This window comes from Mchenga conophoros, linkage group LG13 (genome assembly GCF_057382185.1).
Source record: "Mchenga conophoros isolate Kocher_MC1m ecotype Shallow Benthic linkage group LG13, M_conophoros_male_GT1.1, whole genome shotgun sequence".
NCBI classification, from domain to species: domain Eukaryota; kingdom Metazoa; phylum Chordata; class Actinopteri; order Cichliformes; family Cichlidae; genus Mchenga; species Mchenga conophoros.
The window spans coordinates 31,447,484-31,465,855 of NC_140538.1; the positions used below are offsets into that span (position 1 = coordinate 31,447,484).

The following is an 18,372-nucleotide window of genomic DNA, read 5'->3' on the forward strand; positions in this document are numbered from 1 at the left end:
CAGCACGTGGGGAACACTAAACTGGTTGTAATGGCTCAGTGTGAGGAAAAGAATCATAACCCCGAACCCCAGTAGATTTTCTTAGTGTACAGGCTGTGATCAACTGACCTGTTGCTCTTTGTCGATGTACACAGCTTAATTCAACCAGATATCAGCAGATGTTTCAGGAGTTGTCCTGGTCAATGGTCCTAATCTAATAATCATCATTAAAGGTCCAAATGAATCTCTGCAACACTTGATGTAACCTTACTCTCACCATGAAACCAAAGCCACTGTGTACCAATGTACTGTAAATCCATCACAGTGCAGCAAACTAACCTGCTCATCCTGCACTAACCTGCAGAGGATTTTCATGCAGCCTTTAAATAACAGTTAGCCTACCTCGGTCTGATTTGCAGCACGTTTTACTATATGAAAAAAATCCCATAATGTCACATGTAATTTAAAAACATAAGGACCTACACACTGAACACTCCTTACCTTTAAATCTGGATATGGTAAAACTCTTCGTTGGATGTTGGCTTCATTTTGTGTTGACATGATTCCATACTGCTTTAATAAATTTGAGGTGTGGACTGCTGGTGTTGCATTGTGTTTTTCTACAGCATTGACAGCGTTTGGCATTACTTTCATGCTGAAGAATGGAGCCCTCGTTAATCAAATGCTTTCCTTTTGATGGATCAAAACCCGACAGTACTTTTTAACATTCATAATTTCATTAATGTTGACAAGATCTCCAACATCACCGGCTGAAATGGAGCCTCAAAACATGACAGAACCTCCGGTGTTTTACAGATGGCTGCAGACACTCACTGCTGGATCTCTCTCTGAACATATTGTTAATGGACTGAACCAAAATTCTTACATTTGGATTCATCACTCCATAACACCCGTTGCCCCTGATTTTCAGTCCAGATCACATGTAATTGGGAGGATAAATGGCCTGTTCTCCAATGGTCCACCTAGAGTGACTCTCATAAGTGAACAAAAGACATAAGTGAACAGTACACTTGCTTGGCACCCACTATAACTATTTTTTCCCAGTAACACTACTACTACTGATAAAAATAACAAGTTTAATATTTTTTGCATGTGAGAGTGTCAATTCTTGATTATTCATATCAAAGATAAATTACTGTACAAAAACAGTTTCATGTGAACTGGGCACTGATGACAGGGCATTTTAACAGTGTTCAGGCTGGCCTGAAGGACACTACTCAGGCTCTGAACATGGCAGCACACAAACACATCCCAAGCACCAGATCCACAGAGGCAGGAGTCTACCATAGCCAACAGATGTGCAGACTGTGCCCTGGAGACTGCTCAACACATAGTAGCAGCATGTAAGAACCAAGCTGGGCCCATATACAGAGTGCCACAACAGAGTACAGGAAATGTATGTATGTACGTAAATGGTAAATGGACTGGTTCTTAAATAGCACTTTACACAACTTCCTCCATTGGCACAAGCATTTTTTTCTGTGCTTGAGTGCTTTCCATTTTTTATTCACACTCCAATTGATGCATTTGGGAGCAACTTGGGGTTACCCAAGAATATTTGACATGTAGACTAGTACCCAGGGATTGTACCACCAACCTTGCAATTAGTAGATGACCTGCTCTACGTCCTACGCTACAGCCACGTTATATACATACATATATACAAACTGTCTTTTTTCTCCCAGGGATTTTTTCATCACTTTGTACTGTTATTAAAAACAGCATTAACGTGCAACAGTGGAGGTCAGGAAGAGAAAACTGCTTACAGAATTGCTAATAAAGTAAATCAGAAACCACAGTGATGGTGATTCTACCATACAGCCATACCTGAACAATATGACTTTAATGTAAGAACCAGCAGAAGAAAACTTTATGGTCTGATGCATTTTTGGTCCTAGAGTTACTGAGCTGAAACAGAAATTTATGCTTCTCAACATATCAGTGATGGACCGAAGAATATGTTCGATAAAACAGCAGCAAATTTTGGAAACATACTTTGTAAGACCTGGAATACTGAAGATGGAAGAGAATAATGATCTTAAACAATAGGTTTCACCTTGATCCTCACATCGTTCAAACGAAACATCACTGAATATCTGTGGAAAGACCTTAGAAGTACAGGCACACAAGGAGCTCCAATTTCTTATCAGCCAGTGCTAGCAAAGAGGATGGACCAAAATCCTCCAAACAGGACCTGAAAGAGTCTCAGAGGTGCTTCACGAACCATTTGCAAGCTAGTTGCCAAACTTGGTATTATTAATTGTTGAGCACACAAGGTGTGTTGCTCAGATAAGATGTAGGCAGTATCAGGTTCTATATCAGGGGTCTTAAACTCCAGTCCTCGAAGGCTGGAGGCCTGAAACTTTTCCATGTGTCCCTGTTGCAACACATCTAAATACAATTAAGTCATTAGGAAGACTATCGAACTTGAGTGCATGCTGAGGTGGCCATTCAGCTATTTGATTCATGTTACAGCAGCTCATGAGTGAATGAACATAGTGCAATAAAGTACTTTTAGAAGTAGATTTTTCCAAACACTTACATTTACTAGAGTGGGGTTAGGGGTTGCCACTTCAGCATGCACTCAAGTTCTATACTCTTGCCAATGACCTAATTTTCCCAGGGGTTGCACCATAGCTTTATAGCACATACAGCAGGGAGTTGTGCACCCCTGGCGTAGGTGCTATTAAGAGCTGGACTTGCCCAGATCACCACAGAGCAGTGTCAAAACCAGCCAGTAACATAAGCTACACCCTTGCATGTGCTGCAGTCAGTTCTTCTTTTTTCCATTTGATTTTTCAAACTTCTCTCTTCAATGACTTTTCAGTCAAACTCATCAACAAGTCTGCATACCAACCTGTAATTGTTAACTAAATTAGGCAAAGATACCCTAGTAGAGAAGAACTGGAGGTTTCATTTGAAAATTCTTCTCTAAATTCCTGCTTTTTGGATCTCAGCCCAGGTTTTCCTGAGTAAGCTACTCAAATCCCCAAGTTTTCATAAAATGTTCTGAGAATCTCAGTCTCCCTGTTCGACATGGTCTCCAGTTGTTTTCCCCCAACACGCTTTCTAAATCAGGCACTGGGAAATACAGAGGAAAAAAAAAAAAGCATTCAGTCAGTCACATACTTTCAAGCTCCATTTAATGTCCTAGCAAAAGGAGAATGTGACTGCCCTAAAGAGTGAGTAAAATAGAAAGTGCATTTTTTGTTCACTGGAGTTCAACATAAAAAAGATCAAAGAAGTTTCTTTTATGTCAATGGAGCAGAATATTCTTAATTTTGTAGAAATAGCAAAAGAAATCAGTAAAATCAGTTGGGAGCATTTGGTGGTATGGTGTAGATCAAAGGCACATCACAGCTTTGTATCTCACTGGGGATTGTTGCACACGCACAGAAAACACACATACACATGCAAAAGCCTTCAAAGTACATTGCCCCTGTGGCTCTGACGCAGTCTTGCTGTGATCTACAGTCATGTCGATGGAAAGCGGTCATGGAGGAGTTCTGAGAGGCAACAAATGTTTATCCAGAGCATGGTGCTTTTAATTTGGAGCCTGTAAAAGTGATAACATAGCATTTAAGAATGTCCATCTGAACCTTATTCAAGTGGATATGATCCTAGAGAACGCAGACGAGCATGAGCAGAGGGGCTTTTTTAAAAATCTCGGATTGTGTTACCTGTGTGTGCGTTTTTTTGTGTTTTTTTAGGATCCTTAAAGACCAGTACATCCTTGGTTACAACTGTTCTTGCTCTAACAGTCCAAAAAAAAAAAAAGGAAACGAACATTCAGTAAACATTCTTCTCTTAAGGTAGTTCCCTTATATAATCTGTAATCTTCCTCTGCCGTGTATACATAAACAAGTTTAATAACATACCAATCAGTGGTTATTTCACAATTGGAAAAAGCACAAAATGTTTACACTCCTTTACAGGTAAATAAAAGTTTCTGTCAACTCTTTAATAAAGGCGTAGCATAGATCAGAGTTCCTCTTGTCGCCTTCGCGTCCCCTCGTTCTCTGCTATTCTAGTTAGACCTTTACATACAAATATGGACAAAGTGATGGCTCGTGCTCTGAAGCCACCAAGTCTATGAAAGAGGAGGAAGATGATAAGGAAGAGGAGGGTAAGGGCTGGAGATGCTGGAAGGGTAAGGAAGGGGGCAGGTGGGAAGGGCTCATAGCTGGCCCTCACTGCAGTGGCTGTCCTGACTGCCACCGGGCTTTTCTGTGTCCTGACTGGGTAGCTCTTTGAGGATGAGGGCGCTGCTCTTCTCTGTAAACTCATCACCGTCGGGCTCCAGTCCGTCAGGGCAGGGCAGCTTCAGGAGCTCCTCTCTGAGCTGAGCTGTGTGTCTCTGCACAAGAGATGAATTAGTGTTAGAATCCTGGTTACTTCTTTGGCCTTAATTTGTTTTCCCACGTCTCACGTGAAGAGTTCAAAGGTGGCTATTGTAACAATTTTGAAACCATTTGGGACAAAATTTAACAGCGAAACAAACCCGAACAACAAATCGTGACATTCCTATTTACGTTGAAAGAGGACAATGATGAAAAAATGATACCCGAGTCTTGGTACTGAAAATATTGAGAAGGAGACTTTTCCAATAAACTGCCACTAAAGTTGTACACCAGGGAGGGACCAATGTTCTAATGGGTTTTTGCCATGCTAGTATCTGTGGGGACACAGAAAACTGCAGTACCACTCCTTACGGCATCAGCTGCTCTGAGTTGGTGCTAGTTGGCTAACATGGTAAATATCTGCAAATCAGTATTTTCAAGTGGGCTGAGACTGTGCCTCTCATTGTTAAACATCTGTCTTAGTTTCTGGAAAGGTTAAGTACCACCAGACACTATCAACAGACTCCTTCTCTAACCATCTGGGTGGGCAAACAAACATTTAACCTGCTGAACAGTTTTTAAAAACTATGTTCACATCAGAGTTTTTTGCTGCCATTTTGCTTTCACTTGGAAACAAATAACTCGCATCTTTCAACAGACAAATATTTTTGTGTTTAGGGAAAGCTGGGTATTCTTGTCATCGTGAAAATGACAAACTCATTACCACCACTGACGGGCCTGAAGTCAGGCCATTATGCTCCAGCTGGCGCACCGGAGCAGCAGACGGCTCAGAATGGGGTTTCGGGAAGCAGATTTCAAGATATTACTATAATTCTGTGGTGGTTATAGCAAAAACACCACAGAGGAAGAACAGCAAATGCAAATGCAAAAAAAAAAAAAACGAGCAACAGCTTTACTTGTGTCAATGATGAAGTGGATTGCTCACGCCAAGTAAAAGATAAGCATAATGACCCGTTTATGCTCACTGCTGTCACCACATTACAATTGCTGGTCTGCAGCATGATCTGCTGTCATTTCGACTTGCCATGGACCTTTTATAACTACCTCTTGTAACTTGTGGCACATAGAGTGAATGGGCTGGGGAGGCAAAAGTGTGATTTGGCTGGTCCTTTCTGTTATTTTAGTGATATATCAAATCGGAGCTCAGAGATTCACAAAATACAGAGTGGGAGATGCTTTGTCTGAGCTATGACACCCAGACCAAGTGTGCAGCAAGTCTGGCTGGAGTGAATCTGATCACCGTGAACTAAGCTCCATGTACATTTTATAGTTTACATGTCTGCGAGTCAGCTAGGGTCCACTTGGGTCTGACTTACATAAATTTTGTCTTTAGAAATTGAGCAATCGTCTCTGAACCGGCCAGTGTTTCTGTGACCGCAGAGAATTTAGATTATATTGCACCAACTCCACACGGGTACTTAAAGCAGACTTCAACTGCCTATATTAGTAACAAGTACCCATGCTTTGTGTCACCACCTGTCCGTGACCTCAACAGAGTATAATCCCGGTTTAACAGTCATTATGGCAGAAAACAAGTTGCGAAGGAAAAATAGTAATTGTTACAGCAGTACAGGAAACAGTATTCAACAAAGGAGGAAGCCACAGCAATAGAGAAGGACAAATGAAGACAAAGAAATGTGAAAAAAGGAAACAAAAATGAGTGGAAATGCACAAAAAGCATGATCAATGACTGTAGTAAGGACTTTATTACTTTCGAATATCTTTTAAAATCTATTTCACTACAAAGAAGCTCTGACTTGTGTCCTCTCTGCAGCAGGGGCTAAGCTATAGAATCAACAAGTACATAAATGATAAGCAGCTCAAAACATATTTGTAACACTGCCCCTAAACAAAGCTTTAACATATAGATGTATCTGTAAATCTAAACAATACATAATGCCAATTCAATATCAGTCAGTTTTCAGATAACAGTGTATTAGTGTTGCTGTAACCTTTCTTTTCTTGCTATACTACAAAATAAAGGCAGAAAATGAAGCAGAACCTGTCATTTTCAGCCATGGAAGCTTCTTATTAAATAGAGCTCATTGTTATTTAGAGAAAGGACTTGTTATGTGCAGCCTCAGTTTGCGGGTGGGGGTTACAGTGTTACTTTGTGTGTGTTAGAAACTCCTGTTTGTCTCAAAAGGAAGTCAGGTGGGGACAGGAATTAGGCCGGCCGAGTCCCTGTCCCCTGCAGGTAGCTCACTGCTTATTAGTGCGACATGCAGGAGCGCGCTTACATGCACTGCTGCTGGCTAGCTAACTCTGTAAAGCTTCATATCTGAAACACAAGGCCTGGCATCATCCAACAGAGTGTGAAATCAGTGTACAACAGCAAAAAAGTGGTCAAAAAAATCTGTAACCAGGATGTTTGTCAGTCTCTTATTATATCAGGATTCTCCTTCTGAATGTAAAGTCACAAAATCATACTGTTCCTTGATCGACCCTAGATTTCAGGGGAGCGCAAAAGGAAGTGTATATATGTGGCGGACATATCGTCATCATGATGTACGGAGAAACTCAAGCATACAATTGAAGTGAAAGTGAAGATCTTTATCATTTTAAACATTTTGAGGTTTGGGTGTTTATTAGCAGCAATTTCCTCACTGACATCATTACTGTTCTGCTGGATTATCATGTTCTGATAGGTCACTTGCCAAAGTTTGCAGTGTTAAAAGGTGAACTAAACCAAAGTGGATGAGACTAAATTCAGTAACTGACAGCAAAATTAAACAAATATTGTATTAAACGTCAACACACTTCAGGATTCACATAAAAAGAGCTGGCCATCCACAAATTAAAGAGCTGCTGCTCTTCCACTAGTCTGCATATCCAAGCGCCCTTGGGACACTTAAAGGCATGGAATAAAGTCTTGCATGGATGGATTATAGTAGAAACGATAGATGTTTTGAGTACCCAAAGTAGAAAAGAACTATGTAAGTACTGGCAATATCTTTACCTTTAAAGCAGCAGCATGATGGGACATGGTGCGGCCGACCCTCTTGTCGCTGCTGTACTGCTGGATGTCAGCGATCCACTCCTCACACTGAGACATGATCTCTGTTCTCTTCAGGTAGAAGTGTTTATGGATCACCTGCAAACACACAACAACACCATTTATTCAAAAGAGAATAAACTTTGTTATGAAACTGTCACTGGCTCTGCCGTGTATGTTTACAGAAACATTAAAAACATTTAGCACATTAAGAAATAAAAAACAAACAAACAAACAAACAGGACTCCAACCTACTGATAGCTACCCAGGTTCTAACACATAACTGAAACAACGCATTCCTCCACAAACGAGGCACACTCTAGTCTCAAGAGTCAGGCTGATATTATTTGTGCAACACTGCTTGATGTCAGCCATCTACACCCAAGTCTCTTGCTTCCCTGCCCCTACAGTCAACTTCCTAGCAACAGTCGCCATGGCTGTGCTATCAGTATGCAGGGAGTGCGGTGCTAGATGTGTCTGTAGCTGCTATTTGTTGCTATTGGAGGGAGGGGATGAGTTATCATGGTGGCTGCTGATTTGCTGTTTATTAGAAACAAAAAGCAGAACAGGCAGCAGAGGGGGTTTAGGGAATGCTTTAATCCATCTTTCCTTTCTACAACTCCCTCCTCTCCATCTCAATTCCATCTTTTCTGCTCAAATGGTATAACTTTAGTATTTCTTCTCTTATCTGTTTTAGGCAAACCAAATACCAAATATCAAGAATATTGTTGGAAAATGTATATATTCCATATAGATACAATTTCTAATAGTTTTCTAATCAAGTACTTTCTAATAGTACTTCACCCTATTTTTGATGCAGATAATGTACTTTGCCATAATTTAGTGATTCTTTTTAAAATTGTAAATTTAACATATGCTGTAATATTATACATCTACACAAGCATACTTCACAGGCATTCTCTTTGTCCTCAACAGACACACATCAATGTTTTAACATCCAACCCCATGTTAACTACACCTGACAACCTGCTGCTCCATAATTCAAGCATGTACTCTATAAATAGTAAGTCACAACACTGGACTCTCAAACATTCTTGTGCCAAAAATCAAATATTACCTATGCCATTAGAACTTTTACATTTACACAGCTCAACAAAATTGGTGGTAGGAGAGTGACGACAGTATTACCTCCAAAACCACAATATGCAGATTTTTACTGGTTTACTGGTTATGTGGTGAATGAGATGCTATCAATATGAACTCCATGCAAATAAACACCGCACAAGCTTTAAATATTCAAGACATTTGTAGATGGGAGATTATAGTTTTCTCACAAGGTCACAAAAAAACATTTCCCATTGAATATGTTCAAATGATTCTCACCCAGTGTTCACTGTCTTTATTGGCTAACTGACTAAAATGTCCAGAGTATGAGCTACTGTGATTCAGCCCCATGATAAGAAATATAATGTTCTTGGTAGAAGAAACCCTAAATTAATAGATTGTGCTGTCTCAGTCACTGATACTGGCAGCACAAACAACATTTTTTGGTAAGATAAGTATACTATTAGTACAAATACACCAACTGCTGGCAAGGAGGTCTACAGCACGCAGGCAACTTTCTCAACTAAGCAAATCAATTGTTTCCATAAAATCAAATGTAGAGAGAATTTTTCAGAGACTCTGGCTCAAGCAGTATTTGATTGACATGCTGAGCTCATATGGTAATCACAGCTTTAGAAGACATTTTCTGTGATGAGGAGGCAGCAGTGTTCAAAACAAGGCCAAGATGCTTGATACATGCAAGAAGCTGATGACAGGGCTGGAGAATAGTGGAGCTGTTTCTAGCTTAGTCAGAACAGCAAACGTGGATACAGTGAGGCAAAAAAGTATTTAGTCAGCCACCGATTGTGCAAGTTCCCCCACTTAAAATGATGACAGTGGTCAGTAATTTGCACCAGAGGTACACTTCAACTGTGAGAGACAGAATGTGAAAAAAAAATCCATGAATCCACATGGTAGGATTTGTAAAGAATTTATTCGTAAATCAGGGTGGAAAATAAGTATTTGGTCAATAACAAAAATACAACTCAATACTTTGTAACATAACCTTTGTTGGCAATAACAGAGGTCAAACGTTTACTATAGGTCTTTACCAGGTTTGCACACACAGTAGCTGGTATTTTGGCCCATTCCTCCATGCAGATCTTCTCGAGAGCAGTGATGTTTTGGGGCTGTCGCCGAGCAACACGGACTTTCAACTCCCGCCACAGATTTTCTATGTGGTTGAGGTCTGGAGACTGGCTAGGCCACTCCAGGACTTTCAAATGCTTCTTACGGAGCCACTCCTTTGTTGCCCGGGCGTTGTGTTTTGGATCATTGTCATGTTGGAAGACCCAGCCTCGTTTCATCTTCAAAGTTCTCACTGATGGAAGGAGGTTTTGGCTCAAAATCTCACGATACATGGCCCCATTCATTCTGTCCTTAACACGGATCAGTCGTCCTGTCCCCTTGGCAGAAAAACAGCCCCATAGCATGATGTTTCCACCCCCATGCTTCACAGTAGGTATGGTGTTCTTGGGATGCAACTCAGTATTCTTCTTCCTCCAAACACGACGAGTTGAGTTTATACCAAAAAGTTCTACTTTGGTTTCATCTGACCACATGACATTCTCCCAATCCTCTGCTGTATCATCCATGTGCTCTCTGGCAAACTTCAGACGGGCCTGGACATGCACTGGCTTCAGCAGCGGAACACGTCTGGCACTGCGGGATTTGATTCCCTGCCGTTGTAGTGTGTTACTGATGGTGACCTTTGTTACTTTGGTCCCAGCTCTCTGCAGGTCATTCACCAGGTCCCCCCGTGTGGTTCTGGGATCTTTGCTCACCGTTCTCATGATCATTTTGACCCCACGGGATGAGATCTTGCGTGGAGCCCCAGATCGAGGGAGATTATCAGTGGTCTTGTATGTCTTCCATTTTCTGATGATTGCTCCCACAGTTGATTTTTTCACACCAAGCTGCTTGCCTATTGTAGATTCACTCTTCCCAGTCTGGTGCAGGTCTACAATACTTTTCCTGGTGTCCTTCGAAAGCTCTTTGGTCTTGGCCATGGCGGAGTTTGGAGTCTGACTGTTTGAGGCTGTGGACAGGTGTCTTTTATACAGATGATGAGTTCAAACAGGTGCCATTCATACAGGTAACGAGTGGGGGACAGAAAAGCTTCTTACAGAAGACGTTACAGGTCTGTGAGAGCCAGAGATTTTCCTTGTTTGAGGTGACCAAATACTTATTTTCCACCCTGATTTACGAATAAATTCTTTACAAATCCTACCATGTGAATTCATGGATTTTTTTTTCACATTCTGTCTCTCACAGTTGAAGTGTACCTCTGGTGCAAATTACTGACCTCTGTCATCATTTTAAGTGGGCGAACTTGCACAATCGGTGGCTGACTAAATACTTTTCTGCCCCACTGTATGTAGCAATATGTAGGCTTCTGATGAATCTGTAGGGCAAACACCACAACACTTCACATGCATGTGAAATATATCGCTACTATTTAGACAAAAATAATGCAACAAGGAAGGTTTCCAGTAATTATATCTGTGCTCAACCATGAAGGCAGTTGATTGTGAGGATTCCTCTCATCCCACTCATCAAAGTGTCACCTTCCTATGTCAGGAATCTAGGTGCTGAAGGTTATCCTGTACGAGAAATGACATGTTGTACTTAGGCAAGTTAGAGACGCGACAGAATCTGTCTCAAGACAGATCAGCTGAGCTGCAGCTGAGACCACCGTGTCAGAATACACTACTGCATCTTCAGCACCAAAGAGGAGTTTTACAAGGTCGCTAGTCAATGACTGACACGAGTCTCGCTCTTCAATTCACATATGGTTGTCCTCTTTTCACATAAATGGACTCGACTCCCTGCTCAAATGAGCATTCCTCCCTGTTCAGAATGTGCACATCATCACTGAAACAATGACCACTGGCCTGTAAGGTGTAAACAGATTATGGTACGCTTGCGTGGTGAGGTAGCTCATCTGAGTTGTGCCACCTGCTTAGCCAGAGGTTGTTTGGTTCCTGCATGTTTAATTCACTATATTACTTTGTGCTGGAGCACCAGATCCTTGGGTTGGACTAAAGTTTGGTGATGTGTGCTTTAGGGTTTAAAAGCCACAGAGATGTGTTTTGAAGAGAAAAAAAAAAGACATCCCAATATTCCTGACACATAAGGGATCGCTAATAGTCTTGGTTTAGGCAGTGGTTGTCGTTCTCCTGTCCTGGATTGCCTGGATTATTTTTAGGTATCGTCATAGCTGTGACAAAGGTGGAATAACAACCTTTACTCAGGGCTTTTTTGATAAGATATTCTTCTGTTAGCCTGGGGATAGTGTTAACTCTGTGTTGTAGCATTCTGATAAATCCCAGTTTGTGCTTCAATGCATGAGAGTCAAACCTCCAGTCAACCAGCTGGAACACTCTGTGTCAATGTCTGCCTCAGCTGAGGACATGAAGGTGCTAAAAGGCCAGTGGTGAGAAAAGCACATGGGAGTACCTCACCAAGCTTCATTAAATTTCCTTGCGCCTAACGTGTGTTATTGCTCAGCTGGGTGGCATTGTCAAGTCCTACTTATGTCTCCTCAATATCTTTTGCTCCAATACTCCATTTCACCTACTAGATGTCACAGATTCATTTTTTACATTTAATTTGAGCATTTACTTCTGTATAAAGGCCAGAGGGGTTTCTACTGTTTCGCCTTTAAATGTCACTAGAATACAAGCAACATTGATTGTGGATACATGCCAATTATGTCCTGCAACATAATTTCCTGATTTCCTGGGACTCTGTGAAGAACATGGAGAGGAAAGGCAGTTGGTCATAGTGATATACCTGTGCAGGAATGAAGAGGTCTAGGAACAAAAGGCAGAAGATTTTTTAAACCATACTGTTTAACAATTTTGGAGACTGAGAAGATACCTGTGGAATGGAGAAGAAGTATGATGATGCTGACTTTCAAGAATGAGGGTGATGTGCAGAGTTGTAGTAACTAGAATGATAAAATTGATGAGCCATACCAAGAAGGTATGGGAAAGAGTTGGTGAAGCTAGGTTGAGAAGATAAGTAACAACTGGTGAGCAAAAGTATGGCTTCATGCAGAGAACACGTTAAACATGGTATTTGAGAGTTTTGATGGAGAAGTACAGAGAAGGTGGAAGTAAACAGAATGTCAGAAGGGGTTGCACTGGGTCTGTGGAAAGAATGCCAAGAGAGGAACTTGGGGATTACATCAGAGATGGGTCTCCTCTTGTTTGCAGTGATGATAAATGAGGTCTGCCTGAGCAGAGTGTCTGTGGACAATTATGTTTGCAGATGACATTGTGATCTGTAGTGGACATAGGGAGCAAGTGCATGAGACCCTAGAGAGGAATGAAAGTCAGCAGAAACACAACAGAATACACTGTGAATAAGTGTCAGGGGTGATTTGTGACAGGAGGACAGACTGTAGTGAGACCTACATGGTCTATGGCTTAGAAACCGTGGCACTAACAAAAAGACAGGAGGCCAAGCTGGAGGTGGCAGAAGTGAAGAGCCTAAGATTTCCATCTGGAGTGACCAGGATGTACAAGATTAAAGATGAGCATATCAGAGGCATATCAGGTTGAGTGTGTTGGAGACAAAGCCAAGGGTGAGATTATAGTGATGGTTTGGACATGTATAGACGAGAGACTGTGGATATACTGGACAAAGGATGTAGAAGACAGAGCTGCGAGCAGGAAGAAAAGAGGAATGTATGGATTATTGTATTGTAGGAGGACATTCAGAGGGTTGATGTGACAGAGGATGTTGTCAGGTATAAAAATAAATAAACAAACAAACATAACAACAACAAAAAAACATCATTGATTTTATACAGTACAGTTTTCTAAAAGTCAAATCTTTGGGCATGTTTGCTGGATGACTGTGTACATAAGCATTTCCATAGTCATAAGTGTTACTTTATGTGAGTACAAGGTATTTTCTGTCTTTCTGGCCATTTGATTAAAAAAAAAAAAGATGAGTACTGGGTACTGGTACAGCTCACCCAGTTGAGAAGACGACTCATTTACTAAAATGCCGGTGAAGGGTCCCACGTTGGTCTTTTTGGCATGTCTTCTACTCTCTTTCCTGTGCACTCTCAAACCGAAACATGTTTTTCTTGTAGCAGATGTATTCTATGGTAATGTTACTCAAATTGGGCTTGAACAACTTTTTCTAAATTAAAATTTCAATATGACAAAGAGTTTTGTAAACCTGCACTGAGTCTATTAACAATGTGAAACTTCAAACCAGGGTGATGCTGACTCCACCAGATATGCCACAGGTAATTAACATTAATTTAGCAAGTTAGTCAAACCAATCAGTGGTCGTTGTTATGCCTACTGCATACTGATTAGTGGTGTAATATTCATCTAGAGGGTCTGCCAGATTAAGCCATTACAATCCAAATAGCCTTAAGTGGTAGGATGGTAATAAAACCCTCCAACACTAAGCTTGTACTTAAAACCTACACTCTGAAGATGGAACACATCTTTTATGGAAGAAACATATGGAATAAACTACTTGGTTAGAAAGCTTTAGCTCGTGCATGTTGTTAAGAAATGCCTGAAAATCTTCTTTTTATTGTTATAAATTCTAATGATAAAAGAAGAAGAAAGAACAACGTCAAAAGAATATTAGGCAATTGAAGCATATTGGAAACACCTGAATGAAAATGACAAGGAACATATGATGGATACAATCTCAATAGATCCAACTGATGGCAGTATAAATTATTTGAGATGTTGAATTTGAAGATTGTATTTCTGCCAGAGAAATGGCTAGTGTGTCCCAAAGCTTGCCACTTCTATACAATTTTTTGGCACCTGGCAAGTGTGACTTCACACACAGTGACACTCTTGACAGAGCAGAGGGCACAAGGGATGGATGGAATTGGTTTACTGTGTGGTATGTAATTTTTGTATGATGCATTAACAGGCAGAATGTGTGATTTCTCAACTCATACTGCTCAGGTTAATGGACCCGCCAAACGATGAATAAACACCAAGCCTCTGGTCTGTCCAATGATGTCCAATTATCCTGAACATTTACCAAAGGAGAGAAATGCATCTTTAAAGCTGAAAGCTCATTGCTAGCTCTAATCATTCTTACTAGAAGGGCATTCAGAGGATGTCCTTTTAACATCAACAACAAAATGTAATGTGTTCTCTCTTCATCATGCTCTGCCTCTCTAAACCATTTAGTGAAATTGGTCCAGGTATTTTTTTAAAAACAAATTCAACTGGAGACAATTTGGCTTTTACTCGAATGAAGAAATTCTGAATATGTTTAATGCATTTTTTGTATGAACTTCAACTTGAATATACAGGTCAGGGACATTTCTAACAGTTTTCATTCTTTATAAAGCAGAAAAAAAGCACAAACATCATTTCTGAATTTCTTATATTTCTTCTCCTGAGACGGGAAAATAAAACAGGATTCCAATCCTAACATTCTGAACAGATTGTTCATTATCAGTATCGTTATGTCCATCCCATTCATGACTAACATTTATTCCACATTTCCTCAAGCAAGAAATTTTTATGTTAGTAAAGTATAAGGTAAAATGTGTGGTCGCCTGCCATATATTTATTTAGATTTGTTCCATTTAGTCTGTTTTTCTCATGTAGTGTCATCATGATGATGGGATTTTTTTCCTTTTCTCCCTCTGTTCATTTCTCCCTTTCTCATTTTCATCTCTAAAGCACTCCTCTTCCTTCATTTTGCTTTCCTGACATTTCTGAATGAGCCTGCTTTGGATGAGCAGGTTGAAAGATTGTTATCCTCCCCTGCACTGTCTGTCTCACCACAGGCCATTTAAAACATTGCAAGGAAATCAAAAAACTGTGAGGGAGAGAGGGGGGAGGAGAGGCAGGCCCACCTCCAGATGCTGCGATCCACCAAGAAATTCTTGTGAAAGGAATTTATTTACTTATTTGTTTTTAAATGGCTCTTGGGGAAGAGAGGTTTTGTTTTCGGTTTTCAAATGTGATGCTGAGAGGCATGTAACCAATCTACTACGAGGATGAATCATCCAAAATGTTGTATTGACTACAGAAGTATAAAGGAAAAATAAGACTTAGTATAAAAATACATAATAATAAATAGAAGCACGAGATCAAAAAGTAAATTAAGCTGTCTGGGTTAAAGTAGTTGCTCAGTACATTGATGTGAATACCAGGGTTAATACTCAAACTGAGTCCAAGTCTACAAACGTTAAGGGGCCTGGGTCTGGGGAGAAATCTTTGGATCTGGTGTCAGCCAGCAGTTTTCACGTTATTCAATATTAGCGGCTAGAACTGGGTTCAGGGTAGAGTTAGGTTTTGAGAATTAGTTGTGATTTTTAGCTTGGTGTTAAAAACAAGAAAATATGACAACTGATCATCCAAACAACATCAAAGTCGACACTCACCTGGGTCCAGTTTTTGTGTTGTTTTCTACCAGAAGGATTTTTTTTTTTTTTAAAAGCAAATTGAAGAACAAGGTTTAAGTGTAAAAAACAATGGTCCCTACCTCTTTAAAGCATGGAGAAGGGTTGCGCATTTGCTCCAGCATGGCCCACTTGACAGTGGCCTGTCGGATGTTGCCGTCGTATTCCCGAGAGCTCTGGGTGCCACTGGGAGTTCCTCTAGATCGTTCATACCCTGGCTCATTGAAGTAAGGCTCAGCCACCAGGATAAGGGACTGCACTGACACTAGCACCTGGTTTGCAAATTAAAGGAAATATGGGAAAAATGGAAAATGTGATTCAGGATTTCAATTGCAGGCATTAATAATAATAATAATAATAATAATAATAATAATAACAACAATAACAGTAATAATAGCTTAGTGCAGCTTCCAGATAAGCTAGGAAGAAAAAAAACCAAAAAACAAACAAACACATTTTAAGACTTACAACCAAGTTAGGTATAATCCTGATACACTGACAAAATGAGCCTGAAATCCCCTCAGTGTCCTCAACATATGAATTGATCTTGGCAATGGTGTACACTTAAGAGTCTGACAAAAGCAAGGGATGTTTTGGCCCCATAAAAATACAGCCTTCAATATATCTTTATTAACAGCTCCATTAATGCCTCGGCCTGTCTCAAGGAGACTAAGGACATCTTCCTGCATTGCTCTGTCTGTTCCAAGCCACTACATAACCAACAATGACGATGTTGTGATTGGAGGCCTGCCTGCTGGCCTGAGCCACTGTGGAGCTGGATGAACTTGAAAATGCTCCATCAAGTTGATACCAATGACCTTCAATTGATACAGTCTGCTCCTCTTAAACTGGGCTGCCTAATTTCAGAGCCAAAATCCACTCCAGATGATGACCACTTTATTCGAGCCAACTCCGGTCTCCTTTTTCAACATAATTTCCAATATTGATCACACATTAGAATCAAAAGACATCATCCATTCATCGATTCATTCTCTTCCACTTATCTTTGTCTCAGTCAAATAATGATCTGAGGGATGTGTTAACATTTCATGTTTAGGGACATATGTATTTATCCATAGACAATGTAGCAGACTGAATTTAACACAAGAAATTACAAGAGTAAGATAATTATTTAGCTTGAAATAAACAAAATCTAGGCTTCAGCAAAGTCCAGACAACTGTACTGACACACACACTGTAATAACATGGGAATGGTTGGTGATATTAAAGTCCTGTTTGTGGCACATTAGTATATGTGAGGGGGCAAACTCCTCAAGATGGGTGGTGACCATGGTGGCCATTTAGAAGTCGGCCATCTTGGATCTTGGAGCGGATCGAAATTGTGTTGATATCTGGTGAACGCAGTAACCGGGTCATTGCAGCAGATTTCAATGCAAGACACCCTACGAGACCATCCATCTCCCACGATCCCTCCAAGACTGTTGGAACAACAAAAGTGATGGTTTGGTGTGGGTCCATTCTTCATCAATGGAAACCTCAAGGCCACTGGATATTTGAAATCGCTACATGATGATGTGTTTCCCTCTTTATGCACTGAAGCTGGCACGTTCCCTGAGTTTTTCCAGCAAGATGGTGCACCACCACATTATGGGTGCCAGGTCCGAGCATTCCTAGATGAACAGTTTCCTGGAAAGTGGATTGGTCGTCGTGGGCCAGTTGAATGGCCCCCAAGGTCTCCCGATCTGACCCCCTTAGACTTTTATCTTTGGGGTCATCTGAAGGCAATTGTCTTGTCTATGGTGTGAAGATACGAGATGTGCAGCATCTGAAACTACAGATACTGGATGCCTGTGCTGGCATTTCTCCTGCGGTGTTGCTATCAGTGTGTGACGAGTGGGAGAAGAGGGTTGCATTGACAATCCAACACAATGGGCAGCACATTGAACACATTTTATGAGTGGTCAGAAACTTGTAAATAACTCATGAAAGAATAAAGTTACATTGAAACCAAGCACACCATTGTTTTTCTTGTGACGTTACCAATAAGTTTGATGTGTCACATGGCCCTCTTCCTATTGAAAAAAAAAGGTTGTATCCAAGATGGCCGACTTCTAAATGGCCACCATGGTCACCACCCATCTTGAGGAGTTTGCCCCCTCACATATACTAATGTGCCACAAACAGGACTTTAATATCACCAACCATTCCCATTTTATCACGGTGCATCCATATAAATGGCCCACCCTGTACAATGAGATTCAAGTCCAAATACGTTTTTCCTAAATAGAAACTAATGGTTCCAATTGAGAAATATTAATTTTATACATTTTGGGACATCGATGGCAAACAATATACAGTTAAAGAAAAGTGAAAAATGTTTAATGATACATCACTAGGAGGGCTAATAATAACTATGCTAGGTTTGAGACTTAAAATAAGTCTTTATGTGGATTACTCATCATTGTATTTTCTTGAATAACAGCTTTAAAACACACTTTGTTTCAATACAGATCCTTTAGGATATAACATTTCTGGGCCAAATCTTGCAAAGGTACCTGGCCTGGGCTACTTGATCATAA

General features: G+C 40.5%; 1 protein-coding gene across 5 annotated transcripts in view; it reads right to left on the bottom strand.

Annotated features, from left to right (window-relative positions):
- Nucleotides 1–3,126: 3,126 nt before the first annotated feature.
- Nucleotides 3,127–18,372, bottom strand: part of birc6 (baculoviral IAP repeat containing 6) — a 134,993-nt gene continuing 119,747 nt past the window's right edge. For all 5 annotated transcript variants that reach the window (XM_085243020.1, XM_085243021.1, XM_085243022.1 and 2 more), the window contains exons 71-73: nucleotides 15,916–16,104; nucleotides 7,321–7,455; nucleotides 3,127–4,357 (exon numbers count right to left, since the gene is read on the bottom strand). In XM_085243020.1, coding sequence (XP_085099146.1) covers nucleotides 4,178–4,357; nucleotides 7,321–7,455; nucleotides 15,916–16,104 — 504 coding nt within the window. In that variant the 3' untranslated portion in view covers nucleotides 3,127–4,177. The remainder of the gene's footprint in view (nucleotides 4,358–7,320; nucleotides 7,456–15,915; nucleotides 16,105–18,372) is intronic.